Source organism: Macrotis lagotis, chromosome 5 (assembly GCF_037893015.1).
Source record: "Macrotis lagotis isolate mMagLag1 chromosome 5, bilby.v1.9.chrom.fasta, whole genome shotgun sequence".
Lineage (NCBI taxonomy): Eukaryota > Metazoa > Chordata > Mammalia > Peramelemorphia > Peramelidae > Macrotis > Macrotis lagotis.
Window position 1 is genome coordinate 147,270,722 of NC_133662.1, and position 26,833 is coordinate 147,297,554.

General features: G+C 35.7%; 1 protein-coding gene across 2 annotated transcripts in view; it reads right to left on the bottom strand.

The window, feature by feature from the left end:
- Positions 1 to 26,833, bottom strand: part of MAP3K5 (mitogen-activated protein kinase kinase kinase 5) — a 280,602-nt gene that overhangs the window by 184,066 nt on the left and 69,703 nt on the right. For both annotated transcript variants that reach the window (XM_074187670.1, XM_074187671.1), the window contains exon 2: positions 3,675 to 3,814. In XM_074187670.1, the coding sequence (XP_074043771.1) occupies positions 3,675 to 3,814 (140 nt within the window). The remainder of the gene's footprint in view (positions 1 to 3,674; positions 3,815 to 26,833) is intronic.

Here is a 26,833-nt window from a genome sequence, read left to right on the forward strand (position 1 = left end):
AGTAAGATCTTTTTCTCAGAAGGTGAGAACCCTAGGGGTTGGGGTGGTTGCAGGTGTTGGGGTGGGGAACTCTTCTAAATATCAGCATATCACCATCACTCTCTCTAGTCAGGAGCTTTAAAAGGTTAGAGTTGATACCTTTTCAATGACTAATTACACCTAATCAATATTGAACTGAATCACTGAGAAATCCAGCTGATGAGAAAGTGAATATAAAGTAGGAAGAAGAAAATGGGAGAGTGAAATTAAGATATAGGAAAGAGTAGAAAAAGGAATACACGGGTGACCAGGTTCACACAGCTACCAAGTCTCTGAGGCCAAATTTGAGTTCAGATCCTCCTGATGCACTAGGCAATTGACTACCTAGACAAAAATAATGTGGAAAGTCTTTCCTAATCCCTCTCAATTTCAGTGCCTTCCATGTGTTAATTATTTCCTACCTGTATGTATATATGACTTATCTGTACATATTTGTTGACTCCCCATTATTTTGTCCCCATTCTTGAGGACCAAAACTGTCTTTTGAATTTTTTGTGTTCCCATTGCTTAACCCAACAAATTGAGAAAAATGAGGCAAACAATGCTAAGCGAGTTGCCCAGGGTCACAGAGCTAGTAAGAGTCTGAAATTAGATTTGAGGTCTAGAATTAACCTTTGCATAGGCATTTACTAAAGAGACAAGGTTAGCGAGCTGTGAAAACATTAAGTTCTATGAGGGTCAGCTCAAATTTGCTCAGAAGAAAAGGTAATGGTCTTGCCAAACCAATGGCTACTTTTTGAGGAATTGCCAAGGCAAATTAGGTAATACAGTGAATAGAGAACTGCCAGACTTGGAAACAGGAAAACTTAAATTCAAATCCAACCTCAGACATCTATTAGCTGTGAGTCCCTGGGCAAGTCATTTAATCTCTGTCTGCTTTGGGTTTCATCATTTATCAAATGGGACTTAAAATGGGATAATACTTGTAAAGCACCTTGCAAACCTTAAAATATTAGTTGTTTGTCCTTCATTTTTAAAGGGGATCAATGACATCATGGTAGATCTGTATTCTACCTTTTTTTTCGCAGTTGCTCTTGTTGTTTAGTGTATCTTTCCAGAGAATTTGATGTTCAATAAAGCCATAAACATTTTCAGGCCAGATGACACTCATTTTGTTTTGGGAACCAATAGGTCGGATTCTGTCAATGGAGGTAGATATTTTTGGGGGTGTCGCTGAGACAATTTACAAAGTATATTAGCTATGCCCTTTATTAGAAGATCAAAAGAACAAACTTCCCAAATTCCCAAATCACCTAAAAGGGGCTTTTATTCACTCAATTAAAAAGTAAGAAAGTTCTTCTATTTTATTTTCTCCCCAGTTTTTTTCTATTTAGTTTTTAACTTTAATATGAATGAGGCAACATTATATACTTGAAAAAAAGGCTGGATTTGAAACTAAAAGATTATTCCAATCTATACTCTACAACTTCCTCTTTGGGTGTTGAGAAAGTTATTTTTCCTTTTTGGTTCTCAATGTCCTTATATATAAAATGAGGAGTTGAACTATGTGATTTCTAAACTTCCAACCTGAGATACTGGCCCAGGTCTGGGGTGGGGTAAATTCTTCACTTGTGTCAAGATTTAACTATAGCAGTTGCACAAAGTTGTTAGCCTTATTTTCTCTTCCAGAGACATCAAATTTCTATGGCAGGGCAAAATTCAAGATAAGTAGTAATGGCCGGGGACTCAGTGGATGACCTCGGAATCTTCATTACTTAACTAAGTTATTAATATTATTATCATTATTATTGGGAGTAGTTAAGTGGCATAGTGGATACAGAGCCTGACTTGAAGTCAGGAAGACTCATTTTCATGAGTTCAAATCTAGTTTCAGACTCTTACTAGCTCTGTGACCCTGGGCAAATCACTTAGCATTGTTTGCTTTGGTTTCTCATCTGTCAGATGAGCTGGAGAAGGAAATGACAAATCACTCCTCTCTGCCAAGAAAACCCCAAATAGGGTGTAGAGCAGGACATAATTCAATGAACATCAACAATAACAACAATATTGTGTTAAGTGCTGGGAATATAAAGAAATCAAACAAGAACATTCTCTACCCGCAAAGAGCTCACTTTGTAATGGAGACTGGGGTAAACAATGCACACACACACACACACACACACACACACACACACACACACACACACACACACGACAGTCTAAGATATATGTATATGTATCTAAATACACATAAAAACCCATATGGAAAAGTAGACCTAATCTTGGTGGGAATACACATTAATATGGATGATTTAGCTCTCAAAGAGTTGATTATAGATGCAAAATGACCCAACAACAATATAGTATTATTACTAATCAATAAGTTTTTATAAAGCATTTGCTATGTAACAGGAACTGTGCTAAAGAGTAGAGACATAAAGAAAGGCAAAAATAATCCCTGTCCTGCTTTCAAAGAGCTCAAAGTCTAATGGGAGATGAAACATATAAATAATTATGTCAAAGTAAAGGAGAGGTAATCTCAGAAGGGATGGCACTAGCAAATGAAGGATTCAGAAAAGTCTTTTGCAGAGGTGGAATTAAGAAAACTAAGAGGAGGAATGAAGCAGGAGAGCCTTCTAGGTATCCAGATGGAAGATGAAACCCTGGGTCTGAAAACATCAAGGAGGTCAGTATAACCAGACTGTAGAGCATATGGAGAATAGTAAAGTGTTCAAAGATCTTTAATTGCCACCAGACGATTTTATATTTGATTCTCGAAGTAATAAGGAGACAGTGGAGTTTATTGTGGGAGGTTTAGGGAGAGGAAGACTTTCACTTCGGGAAAGTCACATTGGCAGCTGAGTGCAGGAAGGTCAAGAGAGAGGAGAGATTTCAGACAAGGATCCAATTAGAAGGTTATTTATTGCTATCTCCAGGATCAAAGTGAGGTGTTGGCTGGGTGAGTACAGATAAAAGGACACATATGAGAGATGTTGTAAAGATAAAAACAAGAAGACAATGATAGACAAGATATTTAAGGTGAATGACAAATCTTGGCAAAACCATAGGAGAGTGTGCAGGGAAAAAGGGACTGGATTTCTATTAATCAACTTCCTTTACTGGGTTGTAGAAACATAAGTGTTGGCCAATGTCTAGATCAATAGAAGGGAGTGAATAATTCAGCATCTGTAAAAGTCTAAGGTACACAAGCTGGACCATATCCACCTGTAAGCAGCAATGGCAAATTCATCATATTTCACACATTATCCAATTGTTGATAACTATTTCCATTCAAATGAAAATAAGTCTTTCAGTAGAAAATATTACTCGTTAATGTCAGATAGGCCAAATGAAGACCTCTTTAGTGATCTCATATTTGGACTGAAACTTTCTCTATCCACCCAGTTTTTCTCTTTCATTAAATCTCTTAATGAGTTCCTCTGAGCAAAAACTTTTTTTTAGGTCATATCATTAATTGGTCCTAAGGACGCCATTCCAGATTTTTGTTCTTCTCACTATCAAATTTGTCTACTGGATATCTGTATGAAACTCAAACAAACAACTAATGGTGTTTGCATTAATGTCACAGTAACAAAAGTTTTGGTTTTAACAATACATCAAAAAACTGCTGACATTTGGTGGAAAAGACCAGTACCAGTGAAATGTAAGGTATAAAGATTGAAACAGGGATATACCTTCAATGACTGAAGAGAATCTGAATTGGTATCACAGTAGAGGATGATATTGTTGGCCATGCTGAAGCTCTCCCTCACCCCAAGATGGTAAAACAAGGAAGGCTGGCGGAAAGCATCACTCATCTCGACCACAGCGATATCTGAAAACAAAAAACAGATGAGCCAAACAGTCTTGTCAAGGGGGGGAGGGAGGTATTAAATCATGCCTCACTGGCAGTTTCAACAACTCAGTATTTCAAAGAGGAAATGAAGAAAAGATAGGGATTTCCCCCTTTCCTTTATCTCTGAACTTTGAATGCATAATTTTATCAGGAAGTGGTTACCCATTTCTTAAACATGCCTACATTTCTGAAACAAGAAAATGGTCACATCCATGAAAAAACAAAGAACAGATAGTGGTAGAAAATGAGTACAAATCATCTTTTAGGGACAACACAATGAAAATAATCAAACATTACATGGTGAAAGGCAAATCCAAAGCACTTCATAGAGAAATTACTGTAAAGTAGAAGATGGTTGACTTGGGAAGCCGTTTCATGGATGCAATGATGAAATTAAAGCTCCAGAGATTAAGAAACAAATGTGTAAAATAGAAGTTTCAAACAGACAAGAAAGACTGCAAGTTTATAAAAGAAAAAGAACTGATTAAAAAGGTTAATTGAATTTTCCCAATTAGAATTTAGAGGGGTTTTCTTTTTAAAGTGTTTTCTACTGGGGTCTGCAACATTCCTGTATTGAAAACTAACACTAGAGAAATGACTCATTTTAGTTTTAACCCCACTCACCATCTGTCTATTTCTTCTTCCCACTGATATCAACCTCTCAGAGTCCATCAAAATGTTTAAAAGTAAGAGACAACACAAAACCTAAATGGATATTAGTCAAAACAGTGACTTAAAAAAAAACAAACTAGTAAAATACTAGCTGATGAAAAATAAGTGACAAATGTAAAGAAGAACACCAATAATAAAAACAGGAATTTTTAAAAATCAATTAGAGGGTTATTTCCCAAGAAGTAAAACTTAGAATTTTATGCAAAACTGAGGCTTAAAAACAGGGCTTCTGATGAATCAGGGTGATTGGACCCTTAAAATAATCTGACAAAAAATGACAGAAAGGTCATTAGCTTGGTAACTCCAAAGTCATCTGGTTTTAAAAAATGATAGGAAAGCGTCTCCTTTGTTCATTACTTTCAAATTGTGAAACAAATTTTTTTTCCTAAATACTATGTAGAATCTACAGCACCAGTGAAACTCACCTCCTTATCTTTATAATGGAATTAACAACCCAGAGAGACACAGTAACTCAATAATCAATTCTATCTCAGGTACAACTCAAAAAAAGTCTAAGTTCTAATCAATTCTTTTGGGGGGAAAAAAGGTATTTTACTGACTTTTTTAAAGGAATGTCATGGCATTAGCCATATGGTTGGTTACTGCCACCTTTTCCTTTACATTTTAAGAAGTCATAGAATGAAATAAATTGCCGCATATGACACAAGTTTTTCTAAAAAAGCTAGAATGAAGCTCAGCAAGCATTTATCAAAATATTTGCTCACTTTAAATAGAATTGCATAGTAAAGAAAATTGTATGTTCAGAGGCTCTTTGACAAATAATGTTGACTAATACCTGCTTAAGGTAAAAATCCGTGATGGGCATTAATCCCCAAATTTCCTATTCTCTAACATTATTGCCTTCCTTTTATTGGAGGGCAGAGTAGCTAGACAGTATAGAGAATAGAGAGTTGGGCGTAGAATCAGGAAGACAGTTCAATTCTGGCTTTAGATACTAGTTAAGTGACTCTGGGTTATCACTTCACCTCTATTTGTCTGTTTCCCCAGGATTGTTGTGAGGATCAAATGAGATAATAAATTCTAGAGGACTGAGCCCAATACTTTGTACATAATGTAGCTATATAATGTTAGCTATTATTAGCTGCCATTATTATTTAAAGACAGCTAGCTGGCACTGTGCACAGCTTCCTGAACCGGGAGTCAAGAAGATCTGAATCAAATTTGACCTCATAAACTTACTGGCCATGTGAACCTGGGCAAACCACTTAACTGTCCTTGCCTCAGTTTCCTCATCTGTCAAATGAGCTGAAAAGGAAATAATGAATCACTCCAGTATCTCTGCCAAGGAAATTCCAAATGTGTTCATGAAAAGTTGGACACAACTGAAATAACTGAACAACAACAAATTATTTAAATGACACAATCTTCTAGAATAAAAGTACTGATGAAACCTATGAAGATACTGCCCTCAATTTTAAATAGCACAAATAAATAAGAATCCTATCTTCTGAAGCCTTAAATAGTTAGTGAAGTTCCTTAATTTAATTTTCTACCTTGGAGCTATTTTGTTAAATTCCAATGCAATTTCTTCCATTGGTTTGCTTTTTGGTCTTGGAAAAGTAAATGCCATTTCCCTATGCCCACCTCAATGCCTCTAATTTTATATCTGAGTTTAATGAAGTAAGCTGTATCACAAGTCTACCATGAAATTTGATCCTAAGGCATGTTAAAATGCAAAGAGGTGAAATAAAAATAACATTAAAAAAAAGAATGCAAAGTGGTAGACAATCTTATTGTATAAGATCTATTTAAAGCACTTTGCAAACTTTAAAGAACTATATAAAATATCAGTTATTATTATATTTAGTCATCTCATTTTAACCTAATCCAAACTCTCCATTTATTTCCAATATAGTTTAAGGTTGGATTTTCTATATTCCTAAAACTTAGTAGTAGACTTCTTTATGATCCTTATCTTGTTTTCTATTTAAAATTTTATAGAGTTCTTTCATTAATCAACCATTAAGAGTACTCCTTTATGCAACTGTTTGCTCCACTTAACTTCAGCCTCATTACCTCTCAGTGTTTCATATCTCACTGGAGAAGAGATTTTTCTCAATTTTACTTCCCATTTTACTTCTCTTTTAAGAACACCTTGAAGGACCAAGTTGCATCAACTGATGCAGTGGATTCTTTTTTTTTTAATTCATAAGGCAAAGAAAACAGAGATAGGCTAAAAATTTTAATTTCAAAGTAAAATTACATTTTTGGTGTCTATGTTCCTAATTATTTAGATATCTGGAAGAAAAAGGCAATATATCAGTAAATTCCACTGCACTAATAGAAAGGTGAGGTTTGCAATCAATACATTTGTTTTTCAAACATCATGGTACCCTTTTTTGTGTATGGAATGGAAAAGATACTCATAAAAGTTACCTTTACACAAAACCCGAAATATTTTCTGTGGTTAGTACATAAATTTTAACTTTTCAGATATCATTATTGGCAAAACTGATCTTTTCAGCTTAGAGCTGTCCAAATAGTATGGTAGTATCTACTGAGACTTGTACATGAGGACAAGTCTAGAAACAATCCTAATTGCTATAACTGATACTCTTAAGCAAAGTTATCAAACACTAGCCTTGGGCAACAGCACATGGCCTAGACAACCCAAACATGGTCTTAATCAGATAAAAAAAATGTAATTGGAAAAGAGGTAAACATAATAAATCAGATATATTTTAAAAACTAAATTAATTATGCCATTATGTGAAGATTAGTAAACCCTGTTTGTATTTGAGTTTAACACTACTGTCTTAGAGAGCTTGCTAGGGCAAGGAGAGGTTATATACAAGATTACACAGACCATAAGAGCCAACATTTGAACACTGTGTTCCTGTATTCCTAATTTCTGATTCCAAGGCTAATCTATCTACCACACTACTACCATGCCTTTCACTTGTATATCATCTTTGATTTTGACCTTGGCAATGCTACTGTTTCCCTTATCCCAGGGTTTAGTAAATGATCAATGAAACATAAAATTGGATTCTCTAGATAAGCAATTAGGGCAAAATAAACCCTTAAAAACCAATCATGGAAAACTGTAGTGACTAATTGCAACTCAGTCATAAAATGTCAGCAACAGAGACCCTTGACACTTCTCTGCTTCATTTTTTTTTTTCATTTCACAGTACACATCTGTTAGCAGGTAAATATTTCTAACCAGTTACAGGTGACTTCCACTCCCTTTTCATTAATGGAATCCTTTCTCCATGATCATATGCAGTGATTTATAATATCAAGAGTCACAATGTCTGGATCAAGGGTTACAATTAGTGTGACTCAGGACAATTTTGTATAACATGATGTAATGAAAAACTTGCAGGATCTACTGTCAACACAATTAGATTTGAATCCTAGTTCTACCAGCTACAATCCTACTGCAGATATCTCCAAAATACTACAAAATGCTGAAAATGATATCCAGAACCCTCAACACTACCAAGCAAAGAGCTACTTGTGTGTAGCTCAGTAGATACCCATGTCATATATGAATCCCCCTCCAATGCCTAATGTCTTTTCCCATACAGGAAAATTACATAGAGCAGTTGCTTCAGTAAAAGAGAAACTCCCAAGAATATGATCTCCCTACACCAAGCAAATAGTTCCTGCCTTTATATGTTTACTATAAACCTGCTTGTGAAGCACACAAAAGTTAAGTGACTTAACCAAATTACACAGCTAATGTCACAAGTAGTCTATTAACCTTTTTACTCAGGTACATTTAATGAGTGTTGGATTGGATTCTTTTGATCACAGGATGGACCAAGCAGAAGTGTGTGAATGGACAAAGGATAAACAAATGTTAAAAATCTTAGAGTTGGCCTCTATTTGCTAATGTGTATTTAATCAATCACCAAAGGATTTAATAGAGATGCACAGGGGCAACTACCCTAAAATGTATCTTAACTGAAACTTTTAATTCAAATAGAAAAGAAATATGTGTGGCAAGATAGAAACATGCATACTTGGTAATCAGGTCTCCTGATATCTTACATTTGTATATAGCTTTATGCTTTTCAAAAAGCACTTAGCCAGTCAGTCAATAAACATTTATGAAGTACCTTCTATGTTCTATAGGCACTGTGAGAAGTGCTGAGGAACATTCATATCCATTATACCTCATCCTAGTCCTTGCACCAACTCTGTAATTATCAAAAGTCATATAGATGACAAGCAGTAGATATGGACCTGGGTGTCTAAAGATCTTTGATTTCCCAAAGCCTTTGACTTCACCCATGGAATCAAATACAAACAGAAATAGGAGTCACAAAACTGTTCATAAGGACTCAAGTGAATACTTAGAAATACTTAGAAAATAAGATATTAAAATTATCCCTGTTTTACTATATTTTCATTTATTTTGTTATATATTTCTGAATTAATTTCTGAATTAAATTTGCTTGGGGACACATGCTTTACTCTTATTACATTATACATACTAAAATGTGTCACACATTATATAAAATCTTTACTAGAAAAGCTAAATAAAGGACATGTTTTCAAAGCAGCAAATAGATTACTAGCAGCATTTTTATATTGAAGGGATAGTAGGAAATATATGAGGTGCTGTAGAAAAACTGATGAAATTGGAATCAGAAGACCAGTGCTAAAATCTAAACTCTATCACTTTTTTCATGACCCTGGGAAAAATCAATTAACATTAGACTTAGTTTCTTCACTTGTAAAATTAGAGGTGTCTGGCCTAGAAACCTCTAAGCTTCCTCCCATCTCTCAATATATGACCCTTTGCCAAAACCATAACTCAACTCTTTTTTAGGGTTTTTTTTTGCAAGGCAAATGAGGTTAAGTGGCTTGTCCAAGGCCACACAGCTAGGAAATTATTAAGTGTTTGAGGCCAGATTTGAACCCAGGTACTCCTGACTCCAGGGCTGGTGCGCTATCCACTGCACCACCTAGCCGCCCCTATAACTCAATTCTTAAAGATTTTTTTCGAATTAAGATTTTATTTGAATTTTACAATCCCCCCCCCATTCTTGCTTCCCTCCCCCCACAGAAGGTATTCTGTTAACCTTTTCATTGTTTCCATAGTATATATTAATCTAAGTTGAATGTAATGAGAAATCATATCCCTTATGATTTCTCTCTCATCACTCTCAATTTGGCTCAATGTACAACATGGAAACAATGTAAAGACTGACAAACTGCTTTCTGTGGGGGTGGGGGTAGGGGAGGGAAGTAGGATTGGGGGGAAAATTGTAAACCTCAAAATAAAATCTTTAATTAAAAAACAAAAAAGAAAATATTTTCATCCATTGTATACAAAAGGGGAGGCTAGGTGGCGCAGTGGATAGAGGACCGGCCCTGGAGTCAGAAGTACCTGAGTTCAAATCTGGACTCAAACACTTAATAATTACCTAGCTGTGTGGCCTTAGGCAAGCCACTTAACCCCATTTGCTTTGCAAAAAAAACCCTAAAAAAATGAAACATCATATACAAAAAAAAATCATATCCTTAAGGAAGAGAAATAAAGTATAAGAGATAGCAAAATTACATAATAAGATGTTTTTTTCCCCTAAATTGAAGATAATAGTCTTAGGTCTTTGTTCAAACTTAACAATTATTTCTCTAGATACAGATAGTATTCTCCATTGCAGACAGCCCAAAATTGTCCCTGGTTGTTGCACTGATGGAATGAGAAGGTCCATCAATATTGATCATCGCTCCCCTGTTGCTGTTAGGGTGTGTACAGTGTTTTTCTGGTTCTGCTCATCTCACTCAGCATCAGTTCATGCAAATCCTTCCAGGCTTCCCTGAATTCCCATCCCTTCTGGTTTCTAATAGAACAATAATGTTCCATGACTTACATATACCACAGTTAAAGAGTTTTTTTCAAGTGAACTTTTATTAGCGATAATCATCTGATTAGAAAAACACCATAGGGGCAAGCTAGAAGTCCTGAAGTCAGGAGGACCTAAATTCAAATGTGGTCTCAGATATTTATTAATTGTGCGACCTTGGTCATGTCATTTACCCTGGTATCAGGGATATCAGGATCATTTTCAGTTGTCCTGATTCATATCTGGCCATTGGAATGGTTGAACAAGTTGAGGTATATACTCTTGGTGGAATATTATTGTGCTGTAAGAAATTATAAGCTTGATGATCTTAGAAAAACATGAATAGACTTGCATAAAATAATGAAAAGCAAAATAAGAAAAGCTAAGAGAATGCTGTATACAGTAACAGCAATATTGTTTTAAAAACAACTCTAAGTTGACTCTCATTTTGACTATTATCTATACCCAAATTAATGATAAAGGACCTCTGAATCAAGTGGTTTTTCAATTTCATGTACAATCATCTTCCCCCCCCCATTTTACAATGTTATAAAAATGCTTGTTTTATTTCTAAATGTCAGAATAAAATACATTTTTTAAAAAAGATTCCACTTTTAAGATTGAGGAAAGGTGGGAGTAAATCATATCAACAAAGATTTCATGGAATGACTTCTTGCAAGACTGGTATTTGTATGACCTTGAAGAAAAGGAAGTACACAGCACCTATTCTAAATCTTTTTTGTTCCTTTTATAAGCTTCAAACCCTAATTTTTTCTTCTTGATTTTAGCTGTTTGCCTTCCCTTCTACTTAACTAAAACAAAACAAGACTTTTCAACATGTGCTATTTCAATTCCCATCTTTCCACAACTGAAATCTCCTGGGCATGTTCATACATGTTCTCTTTTCTTCAATATATTGAAGTCTTTTCCCTTTTAATGTTAAACTCCTGCAAAGTCTAGTCTGTCTTTAGTTCCTCTCCCCTCCCCCCCCCCATTTAAGTACCTATTACCTTTCTTACAATATGGTTTTTGCCCCCACCACTCTGCAGAAAATCTGTCAGGTCATTACTGGTTTCCTAATGACTAAATACAATGACCTTTGCTCAGTCTTCCTCTCTCCTTGTCATGTGACACTGTTGATTAAGTTTTTTTGTTTCTTTCTTTGGCTTTTGTGCCAATGCATTCCTCATGTACCATTCTTTGTCTCCTCTTTGTTATTATTTTGAAACTTTTATTAGGATGTTTTATATTTATATTATAAACCTTTACCCCTTCCCTACTAAATGTTACCAAGTAAAACAACTGATAAAAATTAAAAATATGGACTTAAAGTATGTACAATATTCCCCATCTGGAGTACACAAACCACACCTAACTTAAATTTTTAATAAAAAAATCAAATCTGTTTTTCTCCTTCCTACCTTTTCCCCACACTAAAAAAAAAGAAAAATTAATTGCTTGTCTCAAATATGCAAAGTCAAGCAAAATACATGCCATCTATATATATATATATATATATATACACACACACACACACACACACACGTATATGTATGTATGTATATGCACAAATGCATACTTTTATTCATTTGTTTCAACTGTGTCTGACTCACATGCATGTGTGAACACAGTGCACTGAATGTTACATCTGAATTCAGGAAGATGAGTCTTCCTGAGTTCAAATTCAGGCTCAGGTACTTATTAGTTATGTGGCTGTGGGCAAATCATAACCCTGTTTGCCTCTGTTTCCTCCTCTGTAAAATGAGCTGGAAAAGGAAATGGCAAACCTCTTTAGTTTCTTTGCCAAGAAAACCTCAAACAGGTCATCAAGAGTTAGACATGATTAAAATGAATGAACAACATTAAGTATATACTTATGTCTCATTTTGCATCCAAATTTATCACCTGTGGGAGATGGATAATATGTTCCATCATCAATTCTCTGGAATTATAGAGGGTTACTGTAGCAAGTATAACTCTAACAGCTTTCAAAGCTATTTGTTTTAGCAGTGTTGTTATTGGACACATTATTTTTCTTGGTTCTCATTTCATTCTTTACCAGCTTATAAAAGTTTTAAAATTGTTCATTTATATATATGTATATGTATGTATACATATATATATATACACACATTATATATCTTAATTCTTTATATATATATATATATATATATATATATATATATAAATATATCTTATTTCTTTTTTTTAAGGTTTTTGCAAGGCAAATGGGGTTAAGTGGCTTGCCCAAGGCCACACAGCTAGGTAATTATTAAGTGTCTGAGACCAGATTTGAACCCAGGGCAGGTGCTTTATCCACTGCGCTACCTAGCCACCCCTGTATCTTATTTCTTATGCCACAGTAGTGCTTCATCACAATCACATTGCAATTTTTTTCAGCCATTCCTCAATTAATGAGCATCCTTTGATTTCTAGTTGGGGTTTTTTTTTGCTATCATAAAATAAGTTGCTATAAATATATTTTCATACAAGGGACTTTTTTCCTATTTATCTGATCTTTTGGGATTATACACTGAGTCATAGGTATTCTTGGGTCAAAGGGCATGTACTGGGCAGCAATTTTTTATTAATAATTCTACAATGTTTTCCAGAATGGGTATGATTGTTCAGAGATCCACTGAGAGTGCCTATTTTCCTACAGTCCCTCCAATATTATAAATCTCCTATCATATCATCTTTGCAAATATGATGGAAAATGAACATGACAATTTCTCTGAGGTTCTTTTCTTCCCATTTTCTAAATTTAAGACTCACTAACTTAACCAAACTCAAGTTCACTAAAGAGTCCTGGCATCTCTTCTCTTCTCTCTCTATTCTATCAACCTCATCTAATCTCACAATTTCAATAGTCTTCTCTACAAAAAGGACTTCAAAAATTTTTACACTAACACAATGTTTGCTCTGAATTTCAGGCTCCCATTCCCCACTGCCTTCTACAACTACTTCTAACTGGATACTTAAAAATCGGAGGATATTAGAAATCACATCTAGTTTTACATATGAATCTACACATAATAGAACCATTCCTTTTAATAAGAAGAAACAGGGCAAATCAAGAATTAACTATATCTGTCAGTATATGCAACATTTAGCATCCTCATCCATAATCCACCTTTCTACCAAGAGAAGATAAGTATATTTCATCATCAATCCTCTAGAATCAAAACTGATCATTAAATTAAACTGGTTTTTTTTCGGTATGTCCCTATACATTTTATTATTAGGTCATTATATATAGTCCTCTAGGTCATGCTTTCTTTGTTCTGGATCAGTTCATACATGTCTTCACAAGATTCTCTGAATTACTTATATTCACAATTTCATATGGTATAATAATTCTCTGTTACATTCACTAAATCACAACTTGTTCAGCTATTTTCCAATTAATGAGAATCCATTTAGTTTATCATTTAGCTGCTGCTATTGCTATTTTTAATGCCACAAAAAGTGCTGCTTCACAATTTCATATGGTATAATAATTCTGTTACATTCAATAAATCACAACTTGTTCAGCTATTTTCCAATTAATGAGAACCCATTTAGTTTATCATTTAGTTGCTGTTATTGCTATTTTTAATGCCACAAAAAGTGTTGCTTTAAGTATTCTAATACATTTGGGAACATTTCCAGTTCTCCTTGCAATCAATTTAAATAGAATGAAAGATGGGTCAAAAATTATGAATATTTTAGTCACTTTTCGTGAATAATTTCAAATTGTTTACCACAGTGGTAGATTTATCACCAATTCACAGGTCCACCAACACATAGGAGTATGCCAGTCTTCCCATAGTCGCTCTAATATTATTTCTTTCTTCTATCATCTATCGAGTTAATTTTCCTTGGTCTATCTGCCACATCCTCCTGAGGATTTATGGGAAATCATAGATAAACTGCAACTAAGGTACAGTAAAGAGAGAGCCAACCCTAGAATCAGGAGGACCCAAGTTCAAATCTGGCCTCAGAAATTCATTAAGCTATGTGACCCTAAGCAAATCACCTTAGCCCAGTTTCCTCATCTGTCTAAAGATTTAGAGAAAGTAATGGCAAAACATTCCAATATTTTTACCAAGAAAAAAATTACATAGGATAAAAAGATATGGACAATTTGTGATCTGAACCAAAGGGGATACCCACATTGGGGAAATCAAACACCTGTTGAACTATATAGCTCATTATGTTGCTCTACTATTCAAAAATCAAACTAAGTAAGTTTAAAGCTCTAGCCTGTTAATAAAAACCTGTGACTGTCTTTTCCAATCCACTAGTAAACCTTTATTAAATACTTACTATGTGGCAGACACTGTATTAAGTACTGAAAATAAAAAAACAAAAATGAAAAAGTCCCTACCTTCAAGAAGCTTCTCTCACACTTATCTCCATGTACCACATTTTCTAACTCAAAGTGAGAAGTTCTACTTTATCTTCTGGTACTTATACATACTCACAGCATTCCCCCTCCCTAAAAAGATATGATTATGAAAATGAAATTATACTGTGTGGGTATGATCCTTTGTAACAGGACCATAAATTTAGAACTAGGAGAGGTCATAAAGGTAGCCTAATCTAGGCCCAACATTTTACAGATTAGGAAAATGAACACCAAATGGATTAAGTGACTTCCCTGAGGCTACACAATTACTAAGTGGCAGTGGAGTCTCCAAAGGGGGAGAGGAAGGAAGAGAGGGAGGTGGGGGGTGGGGAGAGAGAGAGAGAGAGAGAGAGAGAGAGAGAGAGAGAGAGAGAGAGATCTAGATCAAACTTCCACCTGAAAGAATAAGGAAAAAAGTATAAATTCTTCCTAATATATAATCACACATACTCAATAACTTTAATGATTCTTATTTCTATCATCAAATTATGATCAATAGTTTTTATTGAATTTAGCATTTAAATTCAAATGTGAGAAAAATTTCAAATAAATAGATTAGAAAATACAAAAAGCCTACATCCACTTCACTTTCATATTTCAGAGTTTCAATACTTGAAAAAGTGTTTTCCACAAAGTGCACAAATAGTGAATGTTTTCTGGAAGAATTTTAGAGAGAGAGATATGAGGTCCTGAAAATATTCATAAATGGAAAAGATCATATAATATTGTTATGACTGAAAACTCATTTTAAAAATCATTTTCTTTCAAGAATTAATAACTGATTTGCTAATTTGCAAAGGGGGTTTGGTTTAAGCATTGAGTTTAAAAGTAAAGGTACTATCAGGTATCAATACGAAAATATATGAATTAAAGAGTAACAAAATGATAACAAAATGAATTACAAAATTTCATTTATTCCTTTATTCAAAAACATCTATTGGAAATTTACTATTTGACAGACACTACAACACTAGGTATTATTGTTGTTCAGTTGTTTTCAGAGAGAGGTCCTATTCCTCATGACCCCATTTGGTGTTTTCTTGGCAAAGATACTGAACTGGCTTGCCATTTCCTTCTCCAGCTCATTGATGAGGATACTGAGGTCAACTGGGTTAAGTGACTTGCCTTGGGTCTCACAGCTAGTAAATGTCTGAGGCCGGTTTTGAACTCAGGAAGAAGATGAGTCTTTCTGACTTTTGGTTCAGCTCTCAATCCACTGTGTCATCTAGCTGTCCCTAGAACGAAGTACTTTCTTGTTATTATTGTTTTTCAGGCATGACTGATTCTTTGTATATTTGGGGTTTTCTTGGCAATATTAGAATGATTTGCCATTTCCTTCTCCAGCTCATTTCACAAATAAGGAAACTGAGGCAGAGAAAGTTCAATGACTTGACCAGGATCATGTAGTTATTAGATACCTGAATCAGGTATACATAAACTTAAGGGGGGAAAAAAGCTTTCTGTTGCCTTCAGTTTAATGGTCTGACAAGCTGCCAATACCATTCACTCAGTGAATACTGCTTAATGTCTTCTGTGAGCAATACAATGAACTATCTCCTCCAAATAATGAGAAGATAAAAGAAATCAGATTCTTCTTTTCAAGAGTTTCAAGCATGTTCCTCAATGAAGACAATGCTTCTGTGTTTGTATTCCCTAGAACTTAGCTCTCCTGATGCATCATAAATGTGTGTTGATTTTGTTGAGATGAGATATGCATTTTTGAAAGTAAAAAAAATTAATCAAAATTAATATTACTTCTATTTTAAAGTTGAAAGGCAAAATGAAATCTATACATCTAGAGCTGACTTGAATCAGAGAGACTTGGTCCTGCTTCTGACAGTTAGGGGCAGTGCAACTCTGGACAAGTCATCTGCATGTCCTAGAAAATCTCTAAGATTAAACGGTTGTCCATCTGCATAAGTAAAAGAGACTTCCCTCACCACAGATTCTCTTCACAGAGGAAGTCACAGTACAGACCCCCCCCAAAATTATTTTTAGTTAATAGACACAGGATTTAAGAGTTTATAATAATCTATTTGTAAATTTCTTTTAAATAACTGCTCTCAGTCAGATTTCTAAGTCTATTTTTCATTTAGACTAAAAGACTGTAAGATCTATTCATGAAAGTTTGGCTCTGGTTGCTTTTTCCAAAGTTTATTGTTTTCACTGTGTTTGAGGAACATGTTGAAAACAAAAACAAAATCCACTTCGTGTCCTCCACAGTTTCTTGTTTAATTAAACTGCCAATGTGCTTGCCTTCATTTAGGTTTCAGGGAAGAATATGAACAACAACGGACAGAAGAGTTCTTTGTAAGCAAAGAGGTTTTACACATTTCTCTTTCTATAATTCCATGGTCTGCCTTATTCAATTGGCACTTATATAATTGGAAGGAGAGTGCCAAAAATTGATTTGTGCCAGCTTTCTTTAGGAAAAAAGCTCTGATAGTTTCTCACAGCTCTGGACGGGTAAGGAAAAGACTATTTGTTAAAACTGCCATTCAATTTTCACACCTAACTTCACATAGGTATAATCAGGAAGTTCTTAGGGTACCGTATAACATTATTTTACAGAGTTCAATTTCAGATGTAGCTGTACTGCCTTTATACATTGCCCTGGAAAAATTGTTCTCTCTTTTGGGGAGTGGTTACTGTACTACTCTTGCTTCCTCAGTGGATAGAGCTATCTTAGTTTCTATTTTCAGTAGAGGCAAAGTCCTCTTGTAATTATTTTGAGGAATCATTTTAATCCAATTCTTATTTTGAAATATGTGAAACTGATCATTATTGGTATGCCAAAGAATGTTCTACTTAACATGAGAAGAGGGGAAGGATCTGTAATTAAAATTCTACCTGTGTGATATTGGACAAGGTAATAACTATTTCTGAGGATCGGGTTTTTTTAATCTGTAAAATGGGGAGGGGAGGTGGATGAGATAAGCCAAGATTCTTTCCAGATCTAAATACATGCTCCTGTGCATCTAGAGAGCAGCTAGATGGTACAGTGGATAGAGAACTGAGCTTGGTATCAGGAAGACCTAAGTTCAAATCTAGCTTCAAACATTAGCTATGTAACCCTGGGCAAGTCACTTAACTATTTACCTCAGTTTCCTCATCTATAAAATGAGCTAGAGGAGGAAATAACAAACACTCAATTATCTTTGCCAAGAAAACCCCAAATGAAGAGTCAGACACAACAGAAACAAATGAACAACAACAAAAAAATGAAGTAAATGCAACAGATACAAGTAAGAAATGAATCAGTCCAGAAGAATTTTTTACTACAGTGTCACCATAGTTCTTTAATTTGATCATAGAAAACTTCTGTTTTCAAACACATGGACAAGCTGCATAAATATAGAACTCTTTGCAATTCAATTTAACATGAATTAAGAAAGCATTGAATATAATATATACAGTATATACTGTACTAGGCAGTGGATATATATAGATAAAAATGAAACATCCCTGGACACAAGGAGATGACAATACTGGGGGGAAAGAACTGTGATCAAGGCCATGGGCCATCCAGGGGAAAGAGATACTTTAGTATAGGTCAGAATTAACCAGTGGAAAAGGAATACGGGGTTTGTGAAAACAAATCCCAAAGGGTCAAGACTTTGGTTCTCTCTAATTCAGATCATCTTTTTTGTATTTGAGGGGAGCAGAACTGGGTATGAGAATGGTATCTCCATCTCTTGCAGAGGAGTTGCCAACTTCAGAAATGGGTCATGTCTCATTCCAAGCTGGACTTTCCCTCATCAGATACTCTAAACCTTTTTGGCTGCAACTTAAGTATGTCTGGCATAGATGTACCCCTCCTCAGATCAGAAGACAGTACTTATGAATTGGAAGGAAGAAGCAAGTCTTTCAATTAGTTCAGGGTTTTCTCAAGGAATCACCATTCCTCACTGGTGGAACACCAGGTTTCTAAGGAACAGAGCTAACAAATAAGATCAGCATTGTTTAGTATTTTTTCTGGTACAGATAGGTGAGATCAGTTTGGAATCTGAATTTAAAAAAAAACACTTGCATTTTAGACTGTACTCTCCATGTCATACAAACTTTAAATCAAATGGAAATTTCTAAAGCAAGGAATGTACTTTGGGCCAATCCAAAGTATTTGCGAGTATCTGCTTGTGATTTAGCATCATGGTTCAGTTATTCAGTTATTTTTCAGTTATATTTGACTCTTTGTGACCCCATTTGAGAGTTTCTTGGCAGAGGGGCTGGAGTGGTTTGTCATTTCCTTCTCTAGCTCATTTGACAAATGAGGCAAAACAGGGTTAAGTGACTTGCCCAGAGTCATACACCTACTAAGTGTCTGAAGTCAGATATGAACTCAAAGACAAGAAGGCCTGACTTCAGGCCGAAGCACCAGGGACCATTAACTTTATTAGAAGAATTCCTGTGGGCTGCATATTGACTTTAAAAAAAAACCACAAATTAATATTATGCTCCATTGCATTTTTATTTATTTATTTAATATTTTATTTATTTTGCTAAATTTTTCCCAATTCCATTTTAATTTGGTTGCGGTACTCTGAAGTATTGAAGACTAAGTGTTTTGACACCTCTCTGATTTAGTGAGTGGAAACTTTTCATCAGAGCCAATATTTAACCACTCCTCCAGCACTGTGCCCTGCCACTCTTTTCACTATCAATATGTGGCAAATAATGAAAAGGCCACCAAATGAAATAGGCTGTCTTTAAAATGTCATGCATCTCCCAATAAGGCTATCAGTATTCTGTGGATATGATGGATGTGAAGATGATCCTGCTGGTAAGGATTTCATTTCACTAGTTCATTTAGCATTCCCTTTGAGTTCAAGAATTTATTTTTCTAGAGCCTCAGGATCATCTTCTGGGCTTTGTTTCTGAAGATAAGGCACATTTGGAGAAAATAGGTGAGTTTGGAGCTCTCTGAACAAACATTTTGACTGCCGGCTGACAGACAGGTCTAGTTCCTGACCTTGCCTAGCAGTGTAATGAAATTCTATACTGCTTTTCTTTTTCCCCATTCTTCAAAATACCATTAAATCTGTCAGTCTTGAAGTCTCCCACTGGTTTTCTAGGAAGGCTCTTTTGCTATTATTACTTTTAAATCCTCCAGCATAAGGGTATATAGCAATTTCTGTGTCTTTGGAGAGTGAGCATGACAGAAAAATGCCAGAAATTGATTGTAACTTTGGGCCCTTTGGATGGAAACCAAAACAGATGTGGAAAGATGTCAACATCTACAAACAAGATTACTTATTAAAGCAAAGGCTTGTTACTGATATTAATATTTCAAGGGAGGTTTGACTATTCTTGGTCTCAAAAATTCAACTCCTGCTGCAGAGAAGAGTACTACTAAAATGGTGTTATCCTTATTCATAGTTGATTCCAGAGTTATATCATCTGAACATTGAGGTGACTTAAATGGGTGATTTTATTCCATTTTCAATACCCAGATGATGCCATCTTAAAGTCCTGGATACTAAAAAGACACATTTCCTCCTGACTTCTCTGTTCTTTGAAATGAGTTTTCTGAGCCAACTCACTAGCTGCCAGTTGGGTTTTATTCTGCCCAGTATTAAATGAGGTTTTTGGTTTGAGGATTAATACATATGCAAGATTATCATTAAATTATCTTTAAGCAGATTATCCAGGACCTCCTCTATTACCTAGTAAGTTCCCAGGTCACCAAAAGAAGAGCTATAGTAAGAAGAGGCCAAAGACTCTTATGTGCACACAAGTATATATTTAATTGTATTGTAATTACAAGTGTTTTAAAATGATTGTTTGTTAGTAGTATTCCTTTCCTTCTATCCTTCTTTTTATATATTCAGCCCTAGGCTATGGCTATAATTTTAGATATCAAGAAACCACCATTTGAATATCTTTTTATATACATATGCATATATATATACACACATAATTTTTATCTAATCACATGTTAAAATAAGTTTTTATATCTTTTTTTGAAAGTTTTGAATTCCAAATTCTTTTTTCCCCTCCTTCCCTCTTCTGCCCCTTCCCTGAGACAGCAAACAATCAGATATAGGTTATACATGTGCATTCAGGTAAATTATTTCCGTATTAGTCATTTTGTATAAGAAGACTCAAGTAAAAGAAAAAAATGAAAGTGAAATATAGCATGCTGCAGGCTGTATTCAAACAATAACAGTACTATTTCTGGAGGCGGACAGTATGCTTCATCATTAGTCCTTTGGGATTGTCTCTTGGATCATTGTATTACTGAGAATAGCTAAGTCATACTCTGACTTTCTTTTTGCAGGTGTCTGTACATTTTAGCATGAGGAGAGAGGCAGGGTAGATTGAACTAGGGAAGGGGAAAGATATGTCCTTTTAACTCCTCCTCAATACTTTATATTCTTCTGACCAGGGAAATCAGCTAGCTGTCACAGTCCTCCTGGTGTTTTTTTCACTACTATGGTAGTTTCAAAATCTACCCCTTCCTTTCAAATCTGCTAGTCTAAGCCATAGTTATCTCTCATCTAGCGTGCGACTTTGCTTTTTTCTTTCTAGGAACTTCATTCTCCTATCATTTCTTTCTACCATGGACCAAATGTCTTTCACATTAACTAAGAACCATTTCTTTTCTGGGTTCTATAATGTTTCCTATCAATTTCTAAGCAGAATTCTTAGTACCTGCTTCAAATCCCTTCATAAGAACAATCTGGAATAGTTTCTCCCTTTTGCCTTGTCTCCTTCATAAGAGGCAGACATAAAAAGTAAGTTACTCCTAGCTCTGAAGAAGCAAAATGTGTTTTGTGTCAAAGATTTTCATTGACTAAGAGAGATGCCTTTTCTCTTTACCTACCTCTTCTATCTCCTCCACCACAGCACCAGGTAGATGGTTCATATCTCACAGCTAAAAAACCTCCACAGGAGAAATGCTATATAGTCCAAAGTCACCTCACTGACTTGCCTTAAATACTTCTAGATATCCCACAGCATCTCTACAGCGTGGTGTGCACAATAAAAAGGTACTGATTGACTAATTGACAATATTTTGAGAAATAACAGAGAAAGGATTTTTAAAAATCTCTTCTACTCCTTAAATCCCATGGAAGTCTTAGTGTCTTTCTCTTTCTTACAGAAGCAAACTGCTGGTCAAGAACAAACCCAAAAGACAAGGAGTAAGTCACACCTTTTCCTAAGTCTCCCCTGTCTCTAATAAAACATTTCTAAAACATTTTTTAAGTTTGGGTATTTTTCTCCATCCACAAACCCCAGGGCCATTACAATGAATACAGTTGGCATGCATTGGGGACAAAAGAATTTGCAATGTGTGACTGACAAAAGTGGCTTCCCCACTCCACCTCTCAAATTATAATAATTACAATAACTGTCATTTATAGAATGATTTGAGATCTTCAAAGCACTTCAGATACATTATCTGGTTTGATTCTCAAATTGGCCCAGTAAGATTGGTACTATAAGTATTGTTATCATTAGTTAAAGGATGAGGAAATGGAAGCTTAGACAGATTACATGACTTGATCTTTTACTATCCCAGAACCCAGGGCTCTTTCCTTTACATCACTCTGACAACTTTTTTCTGAAGTTGGATTGAGTAAATCATATAGAAAACAAGTTTAACACTTCACCGTTGCTTCTTAGCTTGTTTCTCCCATCTCCACTAACAGGTCTTTCTGAGCCACCTCCCCTGCTCTCCCCAAATGGTTAGTTCCTTCCCCTTTCAAACTGTTGTTCAGTTGTGTCCCAGTCTTCGTGACCCCATTTGAGGTTTTCTTGGTAAGTATACTGGAGTGACTTGTCGTTTCCTCTTCTAGCTCATTTTTACAGTGGAGAAAACCAAGACTTGCCCAAGGTCAGACAACTAGGAAGTGTCTGAGGCCGCTTCAGTCTGGCCCTCTATCCACTTGGCTACTAGTGGGTTCCATTTACTCTATCCTTTTTTTGCATATACTTAACTATTGGTATGCTATCTCCCCTATCAGAATGTATGTTTCTTGAGGACAGAGACTGTGTTTGCCTTTCTTTTATCCACAGTACTCTCCTAATTGTAAATGCTTTTGGACTAACTATGACAGCATGGAATGGAAGCTGTTTACTATTTCTAAATGCTTTTAAGAATATGAACTATTTCTCTCAGTTTTTCAGAGGCCAAGATGATGAAAACAATTTTATCACAAGCGATTAGCATAGTGCCTAGGTACTGAATAAATGTTTATCGATTAATTGACTGGGAAACTTATTCTCTATCAGGTGAGACAATATATTCACAAACATATTATAGAAAATAAATTTGGGTTGGTTTTTTTTAGCAAAACAATGACGTTAAGTGACTTGCCCAAGGTGACACTGATAGGTATTTATTAAGTGTCTGAGGCTGACTATGCACTCAGGTCCTCCTGAGTCCAGGGCTAGTTTTCTATCCACTGCACCAACCTCAACCCAATGGATAGAGCACTGGCCTGGAAGTCAGGAGGACAGAAATTCAAATCCAGCCTCAGACACTTGCCACTTACTAGCTGTGTGACCTTGGGCAAGTCACGTAACCATGATGACCTTGCATCCAGGGCTATCTCTAGTCATATTTGGCCATTGTTCCCAGAAGGCTTTGAAGAAGAAAGTGAGGCTGGTGACTTAGCACAGCACCCCCTCACTCAAATCCAAATCATGTGCTTGTCATGACATCACCTCCCTGATGTCATGGTCTTCTTCAAAAATGAAGGACAAACATTATTATTAAAATAAATTCGCTGTGTGGCCTTGGGCAAGCCACTTAACCCCACTGCCTTGCCAAAAAAACATTAATTCAAGGTCTTCAAATGTGAAGACAGGATACTAGTCATTTTAAGGGTCAGGAAAGGCAACTTAGAGGAACTGTAGACAGAGCACTAGGCTTGGAATCAGAAGACCTGAAGTCAAATTCAGCCTCAGACACTTGCTAGCTGTGTGACCTTGGGCAGGTCATTTCTCAGTTTCCTTATCCATAAAATGGGAATAATGGAGCCCTAACTCTCAAGATTGTTGTGAGAATTAAATAAGAAAAGAATTATAAAACGTTTAGCACAGTGTTTAAGTGCTGGCTAATATTGTTAGTTCCTGTAGAGAGTGGGTATTGAAGAAAATTAACGATTCCAAAAAACAGAAGGTAAGACAGTGTGAATTCTAAGCATGAGGGTAGGAAGGAGGTCAAATGCTATGAGGAGTAACAATAAAATGGCCAGATTGAAAGTCAGTTGGACCAGATGGTAGAGTCTGTCAAGAAAAATAATGTATAGGGTTAGAAAGGTAGATTGGGGCCAGGCTGTGATAGGTTTTAAATACCAAACAAAATTTCTGTTTGTTCCTAAAGTTAACAGGAAATCCCTAGTGTTTCTTGAGTAAGGGAATGACACAAATAGACTTGCACTTTTGGAAAATCTCTTTGGAAATTCTGGAGGGATGGATTGAAGTGGGCAGAAATTTGAGGCAAGGGAAAGAATTTGGAAGCTACTGAGGAGAAGGGAAGATGGTATGAACTAGGGTGGGAACTGTGTAAATGGAAAGAGGGGGGCATTTGCAAGAGACATTGCAGTGGAAGAAAGAAGATTTGGAAATGAAATGAAGAGAAGGACATTTGAGCAACTTTCCCAAAGTCTGAGTCCAAGTAAGTCAACAACAGGGCTTAAATCTCATAAGAATTTTTAATATAGTTCATTCTACTGAGAAGAAAGTAAAGGGGGATGATGAGGGAGCAAAAAGGTGAAAACAAAGGCACTCATTAAAACAAATATTTTTAATGCCAGAAAATCCTTTTTTCTAATGCATGGGGGTAGTATTTACTTTTGAAAAGTCACATGTTCTACTGGCACGTTTCCAGTGGACAGTTAACATAAACATACTCTCTTGTCTAAAACAAACCGATGCTTTCTTCCTCTTTCTGTTGTCATTCTTTTACTATTTGCTTCCTTTCCTCTCTTGATTCCCTTTCTCTCACTTTGGAAACTGGTTTCCCCTTTCCCCCAAAATCTGTATCTATCCCAAAGGGATGTGATCTTTGATCAAGTTTCTGTTGTTTACTTACAACATCTTGCTGAAAATATTCACAGCAAAGGTCACTCACATTCTTTTAAATTTCAACAAGCCTGTACTAATGTTATACTCATGAGTAAGTGTCTCTTGAGTACTTGAACAAAAAGTTCCCAAATGATGCCACTTGGTAATTCTACAGGATTAATTCAGGCCTCCAAAATGAAAAAGAGAATTACATTTTGTTGAACTTTATATATCCCCAAATTATTTGTTATACTGAGCTCTGAATAATGTCTACTACTGACTTCATCTTAGAAAAGGTGGTTGTCTAAATTTTCCCCCTATTTCTTTCATCTTCTGGTTCCCATTTCCTGCAATCATCCCCTCCAACACCACCACTATGATACTGTCTCTCTGACCTCCCTCTCCAGCAATAGTTACACTTTCCCTTTGATTCTCTAGTAGTGGTAGGGGGCTTGGAATACTCTTTGCTCCCCATTACCATTTCCAGGTTCTCTCTATCTCCAATATTCGGTAATCTCTCCTCTTTTGAGTTCACTCAGTATCTTCCCCCCAATCAAGATTCAAATATTTCTCACCTACCGACCTTTTTCCCCTTATTTCCTGAATGAGTTCAGTGTTTGGCTGAAAGTCTTTCTCTCATCTTCATTTCCTTCCCTCATAATTAGGTGTGATCTATCTATCTAGATAGACATATATAGGTATATATCTATATATATCTATATCTATCTATCTATCTATCTATCTATATATATATACACACACACACACACACATACATATAGATATATAGATACTCTCCCAAGTTGTCTTCAACTTATTCATTTCCCATGACCTACATTCATCCCACCGCAGCTACATACAGAGATGGTCAATCTTGATCTTGCCATAACCCACCACTGTACCACTTCTTCTATGTTTATGAACTCTGACATTCCCTTATCTGATTGATCACAATCTGTTCTTTGTCCTCAATATGCCCTTTGAATAATTTAACACCTCAGTTCTCTCCTAGGCCATCACCCCTGCAATGGCAACACTCCTTCCTTCCCCACATTGACCCCTTAATATACCAGTTCCACTTTACACTGATATCTTCTCCTGAATCTCTTGTCCAGTTATCCGTATCACCAATATATCATCCACTGCCTTCTTCCTACTAATCTGCTGCTGAGAATCTGGAGAAAAATCATCAAATTGTCTTGATGTGTCAGATCAGACAAAAGGGTTCAATTAAAAGATCCCTTGCCACCGGCCTTAATGGGATTAGCCAAATCTAATCTTCAAATTTTTGAAAAAAAACTCATCAAATCTGGGAGGTAGATATTGATTGAATCTTTAAAGAGGAGAGATTATTGAATATTGGAGTTAGAGAGAACCTGGAAGTGATAAGGTAGGGCAAGGAGTATGCCAAGCCCCCCACCACTACCAGAGAATCAAAGGGAAAGTGTAGCCATTGCTGGAGAGGGTGGTCAGAGAGACTGTATCATGGTGGGGAGGAAAGAGGAAACCAGAAGATGAAAGAAAATAGGGAAAAAATATTTAAGATATCCAACTAGATCCATAACAAATGATCAGTCAGTCATCCAGCCTTTGTCTGAAGACTTCCAGGAACAAGAGGACAACCCACCACCTCTCAGCATAATCCATCCCATTTCTGAAGAGCGGCAATTATGAAACTTCTACTATATCAACATATAAACATATAAACATATATATATATATATATATATATATATATATATATATCCCCCCAATTTCTCGGAGATGGAGAGGACAGTGTTAGATAGTCAGCTGTCTGTCACTTTTGTGTTTTCTTTCTTAGAAATCTTATTCCTACCTTCAAGGAAAAAAACCTGCTATGACTTCTCCACACTATATAATCCCTACCCCAGGGAGAGAAAGGAGCAGAGTCTATCCTCTGGCAAACATCTGCCTCCGTTGAAGTTTTAAGTTCCAAATTCTGAAACTGAAAGGAAAGAAACTCCTAAAAGTAAATAACACCTCCCAATCACCCTGACAATGTCTTCACCTTCTTTTTCCCTCCCTCAATCACACAAACAAAAATAGAGGTTTGCTTAAAAAGCAGCCTTTCACACT